Source organism: Choloepus didactylus, chromosome 15, assembly GCF_015220235.1.
Source record: "Choloepus didactylus isolate mChoDid1 chromosome 15, mChoDid1.pri, whole genome shotgun sequence".
Lineage (NCBI taxonomy): Eukaryota > Metazoa > Chordata > Mammalia > Pilosa > Megalonychidae > Choloepus > Choloepus didactylus.
Window position 1 is genome coordinate 6,308,534 of NC_051321.1, and position 19,246 is coordinate 6,327,779.

The 19,246-nt window shown below is 42.7% G+C and overlaps 1 protein-coding gene across 2 annotated transcripts in view; it reads right to left on the reverse strand.

Annotated features, from left to right (window-relative positions):
* DOCK1 (dedicator of cytokinesis 1) overlaps positions 1 to 19,246 on the reverse strand; it is a 546,722-nt gene that overhangs the window by 331,353 nt on the left and 196,123 nt on the right. For both annotated transcript variants that reach the window (XM_037804943.1, XM_037804942.1), the window contains exons 24-25: positions 14,149 to 14,219; positions 9,860 to 9,966 (exon numbers count right to left, since the gene is read on the reverse strand). In XM_037804943.1, coding sequence (XP_037660871.1) covers positions 9,860 to 9,966; positions 14,149 to 14,219 — 178 coding nt within the window. The remainder of the gene's footprint in view (positions 1 to 9,859; positions 9,967 to 14,148; positions 14,220 to 19,246) is intronic.

A 19,246-nucleotide genomic window follows, 5' to 3' on the forward strand; every position in this document is an offset into this window, starting at 1 on the left:
ACAGGAGGTAAGCCTCCATTAGTATTGTAGCAGCAAATAATTTATGCCGTAAGAAAGAATGAAAAATCCAATGGTAAAAAAAAAAAAAATCACAAATGAATCCCATTTATAAGGAGATGAGAAAACTAGAAGAAACACAAGTAAAATGTTAGGGAAGATTTTGTGGGAAGTACAGGTGAGATGGAGGTAGCTTGGTAAGTTCAATAAGAATTCTGGACATCAGCCAGTCTTTGGGCAGAATCTTATGTGGAAGAAGATGAAACAGACAGAGAGAAAATGAAGAGAACTGTGGAGGATTTGCCTTTTTTTTAATTAAAGAAAGAAGGCAGCCAAGAACATCGGTCTCAGTCAGTGTGGTCAGCACACACTCTCCACCTGGTTACCAGGACAATGAGACCCCTACCTTATGGCTAGAATATATAAAGAAAAAAAAAATGTGTAGGTTAAACTTAAACACAATGTCAAAAACTTGTGTTCTGGTCCACTCCATCTTGGGAGAAATTCTGGGCAGTCAGGAGTAAACGCAAAAAAAAAAAAAAAAAAAAAAGTATGGGGTCCTAGAAAAATTAGTGTAGGCAACTCACCATGCATGTTCAGAGCTAAGCTGTCTCCTAAGTTGGGCCTTGTTCTCATGGTGCTCAGTATGAGCTTCACCAGATATGGAAAAATCAATGTTGCTTGGTATTCCTGCTCTCAAGCAACAGGGAGGGGGTCTCACCCAGAGGCAGGCACAGAACAGAAGGTCACCAGGCTCTGATCCAGGTTAGACCAATTACACCAGGAACATCTGTTGGCATTGCCAGTCTGACCATAGGTGAGAGACCCCCACAAAAAGAAAAGACAAACACTGAAAACTCCGTGGACATATGAGTGTAACAATTAATGGTTTATTTATGTGTCATTTTCTATGTATTTATTCATTTGTTTGTACCTTGTCTTATTCCATATGGCATTTGAAATGATTTCAGTTTTCAGAATTCATTACTCATATGGTGGGTATTAAACACTTTAAGTAAAGATTGGATGATAGATCTGTAATGAGCCAATGCTTTAATCAGCACTACTGTGGTGGACAGCTCCCTCCCTGGGATTAAGTTGACAGACTGAGTGAGGTGTTGAGTCCTTTTCTGTAAATTGAGAGAGTAACTCTATATAATTCTACATTTTAAAGTTAATGATTCATTCAAAAGAATCAAACTTGCTAAACAATTGTCCTGAGCACATGGTAGGTGTTTAATAAATTATGAGAGAAATGAAATGGATATAATTAAGAAACTGAAATTGACTTTCACCTCCCACACTAAATAAATAAGCCATTTCTAAAAGCTTGCACTGTTTTAACAAGTGGTCTTTAAAAAAAAAAAAAAATTCTGATATACAGAATAAGGAGTGACATGGATACATTAATTTACAGATAAAAAGTTTTCTCAAGATAGGAAAAAAATAGAAGAGAAAATAATGTTAATATTCCACCATTATTTAAAAGAATCAGTCTTCAGGGTTCACAGCTGGAAACGTTCATTAGAAGCCATCAGAACAACTATCAAATTAAAGTATTCCAGAATGCTAGATGAGTTGTAACATACGATGATCCCAACCCCAATTTTTCTTTCTGTACAACATCCATCAAATTAACAAAACCACTGTGCAGTAGTTCTGGATTTCAGATTGCTTTCAATAAAGGGAAATCTCCACTTCCACAGTGCAGAGCTCAAAAGATTTGGTTTTGATTTCTTTATGGACCAAACATTAAGGTATATTTTACTATAAGCCTGTATTAAACACACAGTGTTTCTTTTCTGCAATTGATTAATAGGGCAATATTTAGAGATAGGAATTCTCTATCGTGGATACGATCATAATGAAAATAGTCTAGAGATCTGACTTTGATATTTCCTAATAGCTACTCCCAACGGGTATTCGAGTTTTTGCCCTCAACTTCAAAGGGCTGTCATACCTAACATTTCCCCCATTAAAAAGGAGAGTTTTACTCTGCTTGATGGCTATGAGGATGATTCACCTTGAAAACAGGAACGAGGAAAATGATTTAAAGCACTCTGGGCCTACATTTTTAAAAAGCTCTTGTTGTTTCAAAGTGGAACACAAATGATGTTTTAAGAGGGTGGTAAACACTGTCTAATAGAAGCCTGTTTGCTGTGGTGAAGGAAAGAGCTGCAGAAATGGCCAGGGAATGGCACTTTTGTCAGTCCTAGTCATAGCTAGATTCCAACCATGAGAGAAAAATAAAGGGGCGGCAACAAAAGTAGGGCTCACGAGGTAATCCACCCAAAAGGTTAAACTGCTGTTGGGACCAACAAAGCGGTCATCTTGCCACTAGACTTGACTCTTCAAATCAACAAATCAAAACAATCTAGGAGATGATGAGTACACAGTAAGCTTTAAAATAAATCTATCAATTGATTGATCACTTTCAATAGAGACATGTAGAAAGATAACATTGTGACAATCAAAGCAATGACTCAGTGTTCTTTGGAGCAAATTCTCCACAGGTCTCAGATTCAGAACCACAGAGGGAGAAGAACTGACGTGGGTGAGGGCACATGTTCTACCAGGTCTCCTACCTTCATCCAAAGAATTTCTGCAAGTACGTCTAATGCTTTTGCCTAATTTGAAAGCTAATGCTCGCTCAAGTTGATTCATTTTATTACAATTTCTGAAACATCAGTGTAAAAGATTCTCATGAGCATAAATCCTAAATCTTGGTGTTTGAGTGTTTATTTTAATTACATTGAAACTTTTCATTTCTATTGAAAGATTTAAACTTTAATTTTTAGCTTTTGTCAGAATATGTGGGCAACAATATAATCACATGGGAACAAAACCACAAGTGCACAAATTATGAAGCTCTGACCTCTCTTCTTTCTATCTTGCTTTGAAAATGTGCTGCCACCACACCATAGATTATATGCAAGAGTCATCTTTTTGTGAAGCACATAATCTATTTCGCCAACCTTCAAGTAGTCAAGTCACACCATGAGACAGCACTCGGAAGCCATTAGAGCCCATTCATTGGCTTTCGTGCACAGCATGCTAAGGAGTCCAAAACCCTTCAGCTCAGTTCAGAGCTGGAGCAGGAATATCCAAAGTGGATGCCAGACACCAGCAAAGGGGCCATCCCCTCAGGGCATCCTCCCTATTCTGGAATCAGTGTCAGTCACTCCGGGACCACCACCAAACGTCTGAAAAGATATCCTAATGGAATTCTGAGCAGGCTAGGATCTGCTTTAAAATACCTGGGGAAAAAGATGAATAGATTAAAAAAAGAATGACCATGACTTACAATTTTCTGAAACTGGAAGATGAGTACCTGGGAGCTCATTACACTCTTCCCTCCACTTTTCTGTATTTTTCCATTTTTCATAATTTTAACAAGATATCCTGAATCCAGAGGTAGAGCTGAAACCCATCCTTAGAATCATATTTCCACAAACTGGGAAGTGATTAGATCAGAAGCAAATAGAAGATATCTTGATTTTATAAAAGTGCTCAGAGATGACCGTCAGTAACTCAAGCCTCTCCTCTTCCGTCTCTCCTTATGTTACTCCTCTTCCACCCCATGATCAATCTGTTCAGAGCTGAGGGACAGGAGAGAGAGCCTGCCTTCCATTTGAATGCAAAACCTCGCCTCCCCTAGATGAAAGGAACTCCACAGGTATGTACCCATCCTGCTTCCTGATTTGCACTATCTCCTGGGAAAGTGCTGGTTTGGAACTTCCATGTACATTTTCATTCATTCATTAAATATGCATGGTGGGCCTGCCTTGGGCAGGTGCTGTTCTAGGGTCCAGTGATAAAGTAATAACGAGATGGACTGGGAAGCATTCATTCCAGGAATGGGCCACAGACCAGAAGCAAGAACAGAAGAAGGAAATTCTCTAACTTCACACTCCTGGGAGTGCCCTGCGGAACCCTGGGATGGCAGGACAGTCGGGGAGCCTCTTGGAAGAAGCTCTCCTTCTAATGCCCTCTCGTTATCTGGCCCAGGTCTACTGTCTTTCAGCTAGTGTCTGACATTCTGATTACCCTCTCCAGTGAGTGCAGGGACCTCATGCACCACGTTTCTATTGAATCCTCAACAGAAATAATAGACACAGCTAATGTTAACTGAGTGCACATTAAAGGCCAAGTGCTATTCTAAGGACTATCCATGTGTTAATACTCAAAACCTATAATGTAGGCAATGAGAAAAGGGTAGCTGGGAAAAATGAAGCCCAGAAGGTAACATGTCCAAGGTCACTGAATTAGTAGGTAAGAGAGGCAGGGCCAGAATGCAGGAAAGCCAGAAGTAAATATTTCTCTAATTAATAAGGAAGTAAAATCATTGGTAGGAGAAACGATGTAAACCCATCAATCATCTTTAAAAAGATAAAGGAATGGGAGGGGGCACCTCCTTGGAGACAAGGAGGACATGGCTGACACTCATTCCATGTGCTACTAGTCGTGGGGAGTCACCAGAGGGACTGCTGCCCTGGTTTGGTTGGCAGTCTCCTGCGGTGGACGTCTGACCTGGCCAGGTACCCACTTTATCTTCTCAACAGCACTCTAATATTTAGGAGAGATTTCTGCACTATGAGTTCCATCTCCCCAGCACTGAAGTCAGAACTCTAGCCACACTTGCAACTGCAATGCAGACATGCTGCTGGTTCTACCAGTGAGGTGTGACCATCCGGGATGTCAGTTGGAAATTGGCAATGGGAGGAAGCAGCTCTGTGAAAAGCTCCCATATCCTTCCAAGGGGGACAGAGGCTTCCAGAGGCAGCAGTGGCTGCAAGATCCTGACGCAGAAGGAGCACGGCAGCCAGTGCACATGGTGAGCAGGTGGCAGCAGGGTCAACAGCTGTGCTGTCCTCGGTGGGCCAGTCCCATGTGGTTTGGGGCCTTGATTCTGGAGGTTTCACCTCCAGCCTGTTTCTTTCACCAACACAAAAATTCTCGAATACCCAATATCCTTTCCTATGTTCCTTTTCCGTTTAAGCAGGAATCAAAGAAAGTCTCGGATAGGAAAGCATTTAGAAAGCAAAGAAGTTCACTTGTCAAGATGTGTAAGCCTCCCTGATGTGGATTCTGTTGTCAGCTACAACAAATTCTGATGGATCCAACAACATTTTCGTTCAGTAATTTCCAGTGGGGTTGTTTTTCTTTTTCTTTTATAATTTTTCCTAGATTATCTTTCATCTGAACTCTACTCTTTCCATTGTAACTGGGCAGGTTACTCCCATAAGGTTTTCAACTTTGAGATGTCATGCATTTATGCAAGTCATAATCAGATGTATGACCTTGGACAATCACTACATCTTAGGAGGAAGAAGCAAGGACTGGAGAAGACCCAGAATTAGTAAGCTTCCAGCTAGAACAGCAAAGAATACTAATAGAAGAGTACTGAGAAAGCTGCAAGGCTCCAGTGTGATTCCAGAGGGTAGCCAGCCTCAGAAAAACATTTGAGCGGATACTGAATCATAAAACTGGGATAAAGGCCCAACTCTGTTACTAAATTAATTTGAGATCATGAGTAAGATGCTTGCCTTCTTTAAGTCAACATTTTCTCATGAGTAGAGGAGATCAGTTAGAGTCAGTGACCCCTAAGACCCCATGGTTATCAATTCTTATTCATTATATAATTAAGAATAATAACTGCCATCAAGTGTATGGTATTTGTGCCAAGCCCAGTGCTGGGTGTTTTACAGACACGAGGCTCAGTGCGGAGAGTATTTTTACCTCCTTATGACACATGCGAGAAGCTCACAGAGGTTATGGGGCCTGCCCAAGAGGCCCATCTGACTACACAGACCAAGGAAGTGGTACTCACTCCTAAGCACGTGAGTTAAAAGGTTAATTAATTCAAACCTCATCTATCACACATTTGTCTGCTTTAAAATTAAAGAAATATATTTAAAACCATTCTCTTATCAAAAAGGTATCGGACTTCCTTTGGCTATGTGTTTCCTAGGCTTGGCCATGGAGTGTGGAGATTGAGGGGAGGTAGGGAACGAGGTTCCTGGAGATTTATGCCGTTTCCAAGGTGTCCTTGACCCAGTCCCACCCCAGTCCTGCCTACTTAACCGTCGCCTTCTAATTTGAGCAGCACCAGCCTTTAACAGCCCATCTCAGGATTCCCTCAGGTAAGAAACCTCCGTGTCCTGGCTTCCTGAGGACCCTCTCCGGCCGGTGCTTCGCCCAACGTGGAGTCACTCTGCCTTTTACCAACCTGGAAGGTAGCCACATGTTCGCTGCTGAGAAACAGCCAGATAAACACAATCCTCTTTGCCAAAAGAAAATCTCCTGCTGTAGTCAAACTAATGCAACTGGATGCATCCTTAGTTTCCAGGTCCTCAAAGAGGACAAAGAAGGAGCCAAAGGAGAAGCCAGCTTGGAAACGTGCAAGGTGAAGCAAAAGCCTTAACCTGCAGGGGCCCAAACCTGGCAAGGAAAGGCTTTTCTTCAGAGGAGAAATTCCAGTTTCAGAATTCACTGCCAGCCTCCTTGCACCCAGATCAACTTGCCCTTCTTATGGAAGTGAGACTCGGAAAAGCAGAGACTGGGGACCTCACTCCTACCCTGGGGTCCCCAGAGAGAAGCCCAGAGGAGCTGCTTGGTGAGAGACACTGGCCTGCCCCAAGAAAATGTTGATGAAGGGCCGGCATGTTCAATAGCTCCTGCCCCTGCATCTAGTAATTCCAAGTTCTAACAGTCTGGAGACTGGGCAGTTGGAGTAATTCCTCTGGGATCAGGAACCAGGACAGAGACAACACTTTTTTTTTATTTTTTAAACAAATTAACAAGAAGTGGAACAAAGCGTGAAATCCATGGCTGTTGTATCTCATCAGAAAATGATTAGGCTTTAAATATTTTTAGCAGACATAGTGCAGAATATTTTGTAAAAGTAATGACATCTTTTTTAAGTACAGACCAACCAGAAGATTTCTACTGTTAAATCTTTCCTAACAAGGAAGTAAAACAGCTGTTGGCAGCTTCGAAAAATCAGGGAGCAGGGAGCGCACAGATTAGAAAAATTGGGGCTGTCTTGCTATTCTTACCCAGAAAGATTCTTAAAACTCAAAGCTTGTTAGCAGAGTCATTTTCACATTGGCCAAACAGCATGCCAAAAGGCATCCAGGCAGCCACTGAGTATTTAGAAACACATTTGGGCCGCTGATCATGGCTTAAACAACAACTACCAAATGGGCAAATCTGGAGCTGCTTGTAAGACACGAAGCTTCAGGCTAATTTGGGCTCATTTAGTCCACAGTGATTTTGGTGTCATATATTTCATACAATCTCATTTACTGTGTTGGGCAAAATTTGCTATTAAGATCAAAATCCTAACTTTGCACTTAAAAACATAACAGGCTAATTATTCCAAAATATTCTATTACCTGGCAGCTCCTTATTAAATAAACTATGTGCTTATTTACACGTTGCATACTCCCAAGGCAGGATTGGAGGCGGTCTATAGCGAAGGAGGACCATGAAAATAGAAATGGAGCATGATATGAAGGGACAGAGACACAGTCAACAAACATGTAGATGGACACAAATACCAAAAAATAAGCAGTAAATTTCCCTCCAAGCATCCTAATAGCTAAAGAAATAGAGTATGTTTCCATTTAGAATTTTTTTTTCCTTGAACTATAGTCTTACAAGAATTTCTATTTTAATTTTTTTAATTAAACATTTTATGTCTTGGGTACTTATTCAAAGGGAACTAAACAACATGGTAAACAAAGTTTTGAAATATGTATTTTGAACTGTATGCAAGTATGTCAAGAATGTCTTCCTTATACCGACACTCAAGAAAAGACAAGCACAGTACACTGAATGTGGTTAATTCAGCTGAGGACGGGTGGTGGCAGCGTTGGTGAACACGTCTTGGGGCTAGATGGGTGGGACACTGGGCATCAGTAACGTAATAAGACCTAGATATACCACTTTCAGAGGATTTGATTTGCTCTGGAATAATGTTTATTTCATATGGAAGAAGGAATGAAGCAGCATTCCTGCCCATCACCTCTATCATCAGCCTTGCCTTAAACCCCACTTGTGTCCTCTAAGGTATGGAAAACACCCAGAGAGCAGGCAATTCAAGATTCAGCTCTGCAGTGAGAGTCTGAAATATAGACAGACTGGAATAACATCCCAAAGGAGATCCATGTGCTTTTGAGTGACAGAGTTGACTTTCTTTTGTGAAATGTGAGGAATGGGTTTCTGGCTCAGAGCAAGATCTGCATGGAGGGGCTGCAGAAAACCCACTACTTCTTGATTTGATGTTTCTTCCCCAGAGATACCACTCAAATGAAGCCAATGTAAGGCTTAACTGCAAGTGTCAACTCCAGAATATTTTATAAAGTGGAATCAAGAACCTTAAAACCAATAGGCACACACCAACCAAGCAGCACAGAAGGGTGCAAAGGACCAAGCCAGATGTACACGGAGTTCTAAGTCCAGCCAGGAATTCAATGTGGGCATCTGTGCTTGTCTGGATCTGTTCTGTACCCTATAAAAGGCCATGTTCTTTTAATCCAGTCTTGTGGGATCAGACCTATTATGGGTGGGACCTTTTGATTACACTGTTTCCATGGAGATGTGACCCTGTCCATTCAAGGTGGGTCTGAATCCTTTACTGGAGTCCTTTAGGAGAGCACATGGAGAGAGAGAGCTCAGAGAAGATGAGAGAGACATTTTGGAGAGAAACTAAAATATGGAATTCAGAGTTTGCCCCCAGGAGAAGCTGAGAGAGATGCATAGACATTAATGACCCCAGGAGAAACAAGCAGAGAAGCTAAGCTAAGAGAGACATTTTGGAGAGACATTTTGAAACCAGAACCCAGAATGGCCAGCCGATGTCGCCATGTGCCTTCCCATGTGACAGAGGAACCCCAGATGCCATCGGCCTTTCCTCAGAGAAGGTGTCTACCCCTCGATGCCTTAATTTGGACATTTTCATGGCCCTAGAACTGTAAATTTGTGAACTAATAAGCCCCCATTGTAAACGCCAATCCGTTTCTGGTATTTTGCATTCTGGTAGCTTTAGCAAACTGGAAGAGCCTCCTAGGCTTGGGTTGCACCGTCCCTGGAACAGCACAGTGAAATCACAAATACCACCACACACACAAAAGCGAAAGAAAATGAATGGAATGGCCAAATGTCTGGACACAAATGGAATAGAATAATCTATGCCTCTCAGTGAGGATGCCACTCAACGATCTTTGCATTTGCTTCTAATAAATGAGAAAGGTTATGGAATTATGCAAAGGTTTTAAGCTTTCAATAAAAGTGCTTGACAAGTCTAAAATATTAATACAATCTGTCCAAATAGAAAGAAAATGATTAATAAAAAGGCTGGGAAGATAAGGTAGGAATGTAAGGTGTTCCTCAGTATAAATGAGTTAAGGGATCATTAAAATTCTCACTACTCTGAGTGGAGTTTGAAGAAACCATGTCAAAGAATGAAAAGTTCAGAGTAAGAACCATTACTTCAAAATTTAAAGAAAACTTGACATTTTGCCTTGCAATCATCTCAATGGAAGCAAATGACTGCCTCCCCAGGATAGACAATCACGCGTTTTAAAGGCTACAATGTGTGTTGATCATCCTAGGGCTTTGGTGCACACCTAAATTACAAACTACTGACTTCTGTCTTCATTTTTCAATGATCTGTTATCTACTCTATATGTCAATCACCATTCTCTTGTAAGGGCTAAATCTTCCTGTCTTGTAATAGAGCTGTTTTAATTGGTTACAGTCTTCACTCCTTTCGACAAGGAGGAGAGAATTCACAGGGGTCAAATTCTGCAGACAATGACTAACAGGACAATTTAATGATTCTCGAAGTTCCACTCACCATGCTGTATGAAGAGGTCACTGTGAATGATTTCAATCAAGCAATAGAGTTTCTGAATGGTCAGCAAACCCATGGGAACATTTAGGATGAATTCCGTAAACATTTTGCTATGAGAAAACAAAAGTGAGAGAGAGTTTAAGGATACACTTCAAACAGCAAACCAATCTGATGCCACTACAAGATAGTACCAAGGCACGAGATCTTTAAATGGTCATTAACTGCTACAGGCAGGTTGGACAACACCCTTCACAAAACATGGGCCAAAATTTCATCTAATGATGTTTTATAATGTCATTTTTCACTTCACACCCACCAGAACAACTAGAAGAATACAAAAGACACAAAAACAAGCTTTTGCAATGATGTGAAGAAACTGGACCTCTCATACATTGCTGGTGGGAATACAAAATGGTGCAGCCACTTTGGAAAACATATGGCATTTCCTCAAAATGCTTAAACATAGTTACCATATAACCCAGAAACTCCACTCCTAGGTATGCACACAAAGGAAATGAAAATACATGTCCACGCAAAAACTGTGTATAAATCCTAGCAATGTATTCATAATACCGAAAGAGTGGAAACAAGCCAAATGTCCCCTGACTGATGAAAGGAGAAGCAATGGAATATTATTGTGCCATAAAAAGGAATGAAGCACTCATACATGTAACAACATGGATAAACCTTGAAAACATTATGTTAATGAAAGAAGTCACAAAAGACCACATATTATTTGACCCATTTTATAAGAAATGTGCAGAGAAGGCAAAATCTAAAAAGACAGAAAGTAGTTTAAAGGGTGGCCAGGGTCTGAGGGTGGGAATGGGGAGGGACTGGAAATGGGAATGAGGGAACTTATCAGGGTGATGAAAATGTTCTAAAATTGGATTATAGTGGTAGTCAAACAGCTCTGTAAATATCCTAAAAATCATTGAATTGAATGCTCCAAAGAGGTGAACTTTATGGTACATAAATTTTATGTCAAGAAAGCTGTTTAAGGAAATGGTACTTTTACAAAGGGCTAATAGTCCTATGGGGAAATATTAGAAGGAGTTTTCTTGATAGTAAAAGCCAAAGAAACGCAAATTAAAATAGTGAGATACTTTTTTCACCATTAATGCTGGCAAGGTTCTATAAAATAATGCCCATACTGGCAAAAGTTGAGAAGACAGACAGATATCAATACACACTGGTAGAATATGTTTGACCTTTTTGGAAGGCAATTTGATAACATCCATTAAGAGCCTTTATGGAAATTCATGACCAGTAATTCCATTTGTATGTTTGTCCTGATGATACAAATACATGCAGGTACAACACTTAAGCTATAAGAAACACAAGAACCACAACCTCACACACAACAGCAAAGCACAGTAGTGAGAAGCTTGTTCCTTATCATCAAAAAACCTGGGTTGGCACTGAGGCACTGATGATGCCAGCTGAGTCATCACGGACAAGTTACTTGGTGCAAAATTGGGATAAGAATAGAACCTATGTCATAACATTGTTGTAAGATTAATTGAATAATACATGGAAAGCCTATACACTGATAAAACCTATTTTGCATGGAGAAAGCAGATAATAGATGTCAGTGACTATTGTTCATGCTTAAAGAAACGATGGGCCAGCAGAAGATGGAAAACTAGGAAAGTTAACAAAAAGTATGATGCAGGAGACCACTTCATGACGTGAGGAAATAAAATAATGTGTGGTAAATGCAAGACAAAATTAAGCATACGATATTGATTTTTTATTTTTTAAGGAGCTTTGTGTGCATGCATGAAATCTCGAAGGGTCCAAATCCTTCTAGTTAGTTATTTTGGTTTTGGAACTGTATTTGATATTTGGTCTCTTCTGTGACTTCCATTTTATCAAAACAGAATCAATTTTATGAACAAGAAAAAATATAGACATGACTTTCAATGTCATTTTTTAATCAGAAGAGAAGGCCTTGAAGAGGGACTCGCCCAGGGATCAAAGAACAAAGGGCCCCAAGCAGATGGGAACAGTCCCGGGGAGGGTCTTCCATGGATCACCAAGTGTGCGGTCAGGCCCCAGCTGTGAACAGCAAAGCTGCCCTCTGAAGGGTGAAGTGCTCGTTCTTGTGCACAAGAGAAGGGCAGACCCAGAGCAGGGCCACAGGCCCCTCCACCCACTGCACCCCCCACCCCCACTTCTTCTCAAGTGTCTCCAGACCCGAAGATCCCAGACATGAGCACATATCATTTCTGATTCAGAATGTCTGCAGCAGAACCCAAGATTCTGCTTTGCTCTCCAGTTCCTAGGGGACGCAGATGCTGCTGGTCTGGGGGCTGCACCTTGAGGACCATGCCCCAGAGAGGAGGCTACAGAGACCCCAGTGAGCAGAGCTACTGCCCATGGACCCATCAGCTTTGTTTCTCCTTTTCTCGTTTAGGACCTGCTAATCCATATCCAGCACTGTCAGTGCCCAAACAGCAGAAAGTCCATGTGCTCCTGCCCGACACTAAATCCTCTGGCACATCAGAATCATGATGTTCAGGACCACGGTGCTGCCCAGAGAGTCGCACGCCCTTCAATTCCAGGTCACCAGGGACCTAGGGTGGACATACAGTGTGGGCAGGACGCTCATTTGTTATCCAATTTAACTGCCCGGGAGACAGATTGCCCTTTAGGAAGGCGCTTTGGGCTGGTAAACATGATGCTGCCACCTGCAGGCGGTTTATCATCAAATCTAAATGTCAATAGATAGGGGACTGGTGGTTTGATGGGTTGAGCCCTCTACCACAGGTTTTACCCTTGGGAAGACGGTTGCTGCAAAGTTGAGGCTGGGCCTCCCTATGGTTGTGCCTAAGAGCCTCCTCCCAAATGCCTCTTTGTTGCTCAGATGTGGCCCTGTCTCTCTCTGGCTAAGCCAACTTGAAAGGTGAAATCACTGCCCCCCCCCCCCACGTGGGATCGGACACCCAGGGGAGTGAATCTCCCTGGCAACGTGGAATATGACTCCCGGGGAGGAATGTAGACCCGGCATCGTGGGACGGAGAACATCTTCTTGACCAAAAGGGGGATGTGAAAGGAAATGAAATAAGCTTCAGTGGCAGAGAGAATCCAAAACGAGCCGAGAGGTCACTCTGGTGGGCACTCTTATGCACACTTTAGACAACCCTTTTTAGGTTCTAAAGAATTGGGGTAGCTGGTAGTGGATACCTGAAACTATCAAACTACAACCCAGAACCCATGAATCTCGAAGACAATTGTATAAAAATGTAGCTTATGAGGGGTGACAATGGGATTGGGAAAGCCATAAGGACCACACTCCACTTTGTCTAGTTTATGGATGGATGAGTAGAAAAATAGGGGAAGGAAACAAACAAACAGAGAAAGGTACCCAGTGTTGTTTTTTACTTCAATTGTTCTTTTTCATTTTAATTATTATTCTTGTTATTTTTGTGTGTGTGCTAATGAAGGTGTCAGGGATTGATTTAGGTGATGAATGTACAACTATGTAATGGTACTGTGAACAATCGAATGTACGATTTGTTTTGTATGACTGCGTGGTATGTGAATATATCTCAATAAAATGAAGATTAAAAAAAGAAAATAATTGCTTGGCTTGAGAAATCCAAAAAAAAAAAAAAAAAAAAAAAAATCTAAATGTCAAATCTAAACCAAAACAAAAGCAGATGAGGGCTGTGCTCTCAGATGGATGGTCTAGAAGGGCTGCTTTTCAGAATACAGCAACATCTACAAAAGATGCAACCAAGATCGGACTTGGACCGAGAGGGGTGGTAAGATGAATTTGGTCTCCAGTCTCACTTGTTGGTTGGAAAACCCAAAAACCAGCTTCCTCGCAGTTATACTCTTTTACCATCCCCTTAGATGAGAACTTCTGACTCTTCTGCCTGAAGCTTACAGCCTGTCATCAGGAGCTCACAAAGAGAAGCTCTCTATGTTATAGAGGAAGGACTGGCACAAGAATATTGAAGCTACTGTGTTGTTTTTCCAGTCTTAAAAACAAAACAAAAAACCAACCACCATGTATTGAAATTCAAACCCTAAAGTATGCAAATACCAAATTTGTATTATGTACCCACTGCACTATAAACAATCCTCCAAGCCAAATACTGTGACCACTGCCTTTCTCATATAGAGTCGTGATAACATGGTGTCCCAAACACCATCAGTAGCACATCTTCCAGAATGACCAGGGCCACTGCTTTCTGCGTACGTTAGTCCGAACCATGGGCATCACATAAGCTAAAGGCTCCCCATGGACAGGTGGGAAGCGCTCGCCTCACGAGTTTCCTTACCTGAGCTCTTTGGGATCAAACACCAATTTCACATCATTGACAATCGTGGGCAAGTACTTCAGCGCTGCCCCCTGCAAAACAAGAACACAACAAAAAAGGTCAAGCCCCTTGCAGGCTGGTGAGTGTTAACGCCAATTTATTATTACTATGGGACCCACACGAATATCAAGAAGAGACAGATAACTTCAGGTTGTCGGGCTGACAGCTAAACTCAATGAAAATAGAGCAAAGAAAAAAATCTCTGATGCACAAAGAATGGTCATTTCTGGCATGATTATCTTGATACATAAAATAAAAGTAATATTCATGGAAGCCAACATTTATCACCAGGTAACCAGTTGCCTATCCTGTGCTAAGCTCTTTTATGTAATTTTCTCCTTTAATTCCAACAAAGCTACAACAAAAGAAGACCTGTCTCCGCAGAAGCCTCCTCCTTTAAATTCACTGCAGCTGTACCACATTCAATTCCTGAAATTATTACCCATGTTCCAGTCCCAAACTGCCTGCCTGTGTATCTGTGTATCCCTTAATTTTGAATCATTTTCTTCTATAGTAACTTTATCTTCCATATTCATATCTTCTAGAAAGCCCACATCTTCAAAAAAACCACAGTGATGACAATAATAATAAATCCTATTAAAGCTGGGACTCTGATCTAGTTTATCTTGAATTCTAACAGTCCTCCTTAGGAGGAGCTAGCTGCTTTGGAAGGCGAGGAGACGAACTTGCCCCTGGATGCAGAGCTAGCACCTAACAGAGCTAGAATTAAAATTCGAGTTAGGTGTGAAGCCCGAGCTGGCCCTTTGGCTGTGTCCTGCTGGGATGAGTTCCTGGATTTTACGTGCCCTGACCCTGCTCTGCCCTCCTCTCCCTGCTGGACCAGGCTGGGCTTCCTGATCACAACAGGCAAAAAGCTTATGTCAGATGTCTCAAGGGGTGGCTATAAAGCTCAAGAGCAAATTGAGAAGAGAATGGGAAAAAGCTTTGAGCACTGGAAGAACACGACACCTATGACACAAGCAATCGTTACCTCGGTCTTCAGAAAGCAAGCAGGCAGAAACCCACCTTAAAAGTATCACCCAGGACATAGCATGCACAATTGATTTTCAACAAAGGCGCACAGCCACCCTCCGCCGAGAAACTTCATTCCGTACCTTATCCCCTGCAAAAAAGTTAACTTCAAAAGCATCACAGACTCAAATGTAAAAAACCTAAAATCATAAAATGTCTGGAAGAAAACACTTGTGACTTGGGTTAAGCAAGCGTTTCTCAGATTAAATGCCAAACACACTATCCATAAAAGAAAAAAAAGCTGACAAATTGCACTTCATCAGGAGTTAAGAGCCTGGGATCCTGGAGAGGCGCTGTGCAGACACTTGTCTTTGTTGACAAGCCACAGACGGAGAAAACAGTCGCAAGTCGCATGCCTAATAAGGATTTGTATCCAGAATATACAAAGAACTCTTAAACTCAATAATAAGAAAACAATGTCCAAGCCAAAAAAAGGCCAAAGCTTTGAATAAACACTTCCCCAAAGAAGATAAATGGATGGCAAAGAAGAATTTGAAAAGCTGCTCAGCATCATTAGTCATCAGGAAAATGTAACTTAAAACCACAATGAGATACCAATAAAATCTATTACAACTGTGAAAAAAAAAAATAAAAAAACAAGCAAAGTAAAAAAAACCTGATAATTCCAAGTGCTGTTGGAATACAATACTGATTTGAATGCAAAATTAAGTCCGCAGTTTGGGAAAAGAGCTTGGCAGCTTCTTATGAAGTTAGACATTCGCTTTCCACGTGACCCAGTCACCTCACTCCATATGCAAGTGAAACGAAATCTTTGCACAAAGCCCTGTATTTGAATATCTATAGCAGCTTTATTTATAATCGCCAAAAACGGGAACAACTCAAATGTCCCTTGAGTAGCAAATGGATCAACTAACTGGCACGTCCAGACAACACTCGGCAAGAAGAACGAACCACTAAATCAGACAACATGGACACATCTCAAACATGCTACGATGTGTAAAACAAGACCAACTCAAGAGGCTATCTACTCCATGAGTCCATTTTTGTAACATTCTGGAAAAGGCAAAACTAAAAGGGATGGACCCTGCTCAGTGTTGCAGGGACTGGAGATTTGGAGAACGTCAGGGGGCTGAAGGAACCGGACTGAGGTGGTGGATGTATTTGTCAAAACAATCCAGTAAGAAAGAGTGAATTTCACTGTTTGCCACCAAACCTTAATTTAAAAAATGAATAAAAACATATCACCCAGATAAATAGATCTGTATGGAAAATGCCCGAGAGAATGCTGGGCCCATGTCCCAGATGTGGTACTGACGAGGTTAGTGGCCAGATCCCAGTCACTTCAACTGAATTCAGGTTTCTTAATCCATAAATGTGAGTTTTTTTGTACAGGTCCAAGAGATTCCAGGTGCTCTGCTCTAAACACAAATTAAATCCCCATGGCAACCTTCTGAGCAAGATCTATTAGTATCCCCTTTCACAGACGAGCGAGTGGAGGCACAAAAAGTGAAGTCATTTACCCAGATGCACACTGCTCGGATCTGAACCCAGCCCATCCATCTCCAGTGCTAGTTTTGTGAAAACACCACATCACAGGGCTTCATAGTCGAGAAGATGAAGGACGGCTGAGGAATGAACTTTCGCCTTTTCTATCAATCTGCACTACAGAATTATCATCATGATTGTTAGTTTTTTCCAGGTGTTAACCCCCTCCTTCAATGCCAGCTGGGTCAAGGGATTCCAATTACCTGCTTTGAGATGCAACTTTTGAAAAGATCATTAAATACAAATAATTTCTTTCTGGTTTCAAATGTTCTGCTTCGACTACCTCAGAGTTGCTTTGAAAAACTAAAAAATATGTATCTTGACATTTAATAAGAAGAGTCTGCGCGGGCTGCCTGCTTGTTCTCTTCAAGTGTCTTGTTTAGTTTGTGAGTTTCCGGAGGGTGATGGATGCGTTGGCTTAATGTGTTTTATCCTGTGCCCAATCAAGCGTCGTCCGCATGGAGGAGCTTTAGCAGGGCAAGCTCACAAGGGCAAGGTTCACAGCGACAAACAAGAGTTGTCTCCCAGCCCCCCGTCAACGTGACCCCCTCGGCCAGACACGGTCCAAACCAGGGCAGGGCTGGGGTCACCACCAGCCTCCAGCGCCAAGGATGCCACCTGCAGAGAGAGGACCGCCCCGCTGAGATGGGGACACGGAATCCAGTGATCCCAAAATGCACTAGACTTTATGTCTTGCAGCAAGTGAGGGTGAGAGCGTAGAGATGGCCACAAATCTAAAGTCAGTTATGGAAAACTGACCCAAAAAGGTCAGACTAGACTGAATGAAACGAAGGAGGAGCAGGAGTGGTGCCAGCCCTGGAGCGTGGTGCCATGACGATGTCCGTGTCCAACCCGTGTTCTCCTGGCTCTGCTGGCTCCTCTTGTCCACACTCCACTCTCCCAGAGGGACCATTTCAGTCTTCCAGTCCCCAAGTTCTCACACCTGGGGCCCTACCTCCTTCCCCCTCAGTTCACCTCCTACTTCAAAGAAAAACAAAACCCATCGTGAGAAAAGAACCCACTCAATTTCCTACCACCAAAGCCAAAACGTGCCACCGCATCCCCCCAGCCTCTGAACCACCACTGCCCCATTTCGGGGGGGTGCCCATCTCCCTCCCTCCCAACAAGTGACCGGCTCCTGCTGGGGGTCCCTCCTCTGCTGTCTGCTCACAGCCTCCTGCCAGCGGTTGTCCCTTCCCCTGCTCCACACATCAGTTCTCCCTCCCTCTGGCTCCTTCCCGCCAACATGTAAGCTCTCACTAATCTCTCACCTTAAAAACCAAGCTGCCCCCCACACCCCCACCACCTGTGCCTCCTCGCATGCCCCTCTGCCCACCTGCTGAGGCCTGGAAGGGTCTTCAGTCCTCTCCTCACACAACCCTGCCCGTGGCCCTGCTCCGTGGCATCCAGGACCCTCACTCTCAGCTTCCTGCACAGGCCCACCCTTCTCACATGTGCGGGTGTCCGTGGAGTTCTGTTCTGTCTCCCCCTCCTCCGCACAGCCCCACAGGGTGCTCACCCTTCTCTGCACTAAAGGCTCCCGGGCTCGCCTCCTCCCTGAGTCGCATACCCACCCATACGTCCAGCGGGACCCTCTGGGTTTCACAGCTTGGGTGTCCCACACATGCGGCAAAGCCAGCCTCTCCTGACCTCCCGCAGGGCCCCTGGCTCTGAGCACTGCGCAGCTGGCACCCAGGCTCCGAGGCCAGGCCGGGGCATCGTGCCTGGCACTCCCTCTTCCCCACAGCTCACGTCTAACCAGCGACAAAGCGCGTCAATTCTAACTCCTAACTATCACCCAGTTCTACCTGTCTCTAGTTCTACCGAGGCTACCCCAAACCCCCAAACACAGCCCCTTATGGCCTGCCCTACCCAAGAAAAAGAATGGTTCAGCATGGGAATTTAAATGATTTAACTGTTCTTAGTGTTTTCATCCACCTCCTCTTTTTTTAAGTCATTAAGTGAACTCACCAAAGGAATGTTTGCTTTTTAAGCAATTTATTTCTTCAAATTTGATTTTAAACCTAGCTAAATTAACTCGATGGCAGTTCTGCCCTGGCTTGTGTTTTTCTTTGAACTTGGTCAAGTTTCCATCTGTCTCCCTGGGGATGGACAGACCTAGTTCCCAATGTGCTTGGGCCTCGGGCCATCGACACTGGCACGTGAGCACACTGAGACACCCAGAACCTGTGTACAGTCCATGCTTGAGAAGGCTTTAAGTAAAAAATGAAATTACCCCCAAATCCAATAGAGCGTCTCATCAAGGAGCTGACTGAAAGGCAACAAGTCACAGAAAGATCCAGAAACAAAATTAGAGAGAACCATGGCCAGTGGCAAAGCTATTTCTGTTTCCATTAAATAACAGGCAAGCTGCTCAGTGTCCTCTTTAAAACTGGGTTCATATTTTAATATCAAGGCAATCAAGAGGAATCAACTTCAGTAATCACAACTCTAAGGAAGGAAAGTAAGATCAAAATGGAATCAAATGGACTAGAAACATTGAAACACCAGAAACACATTC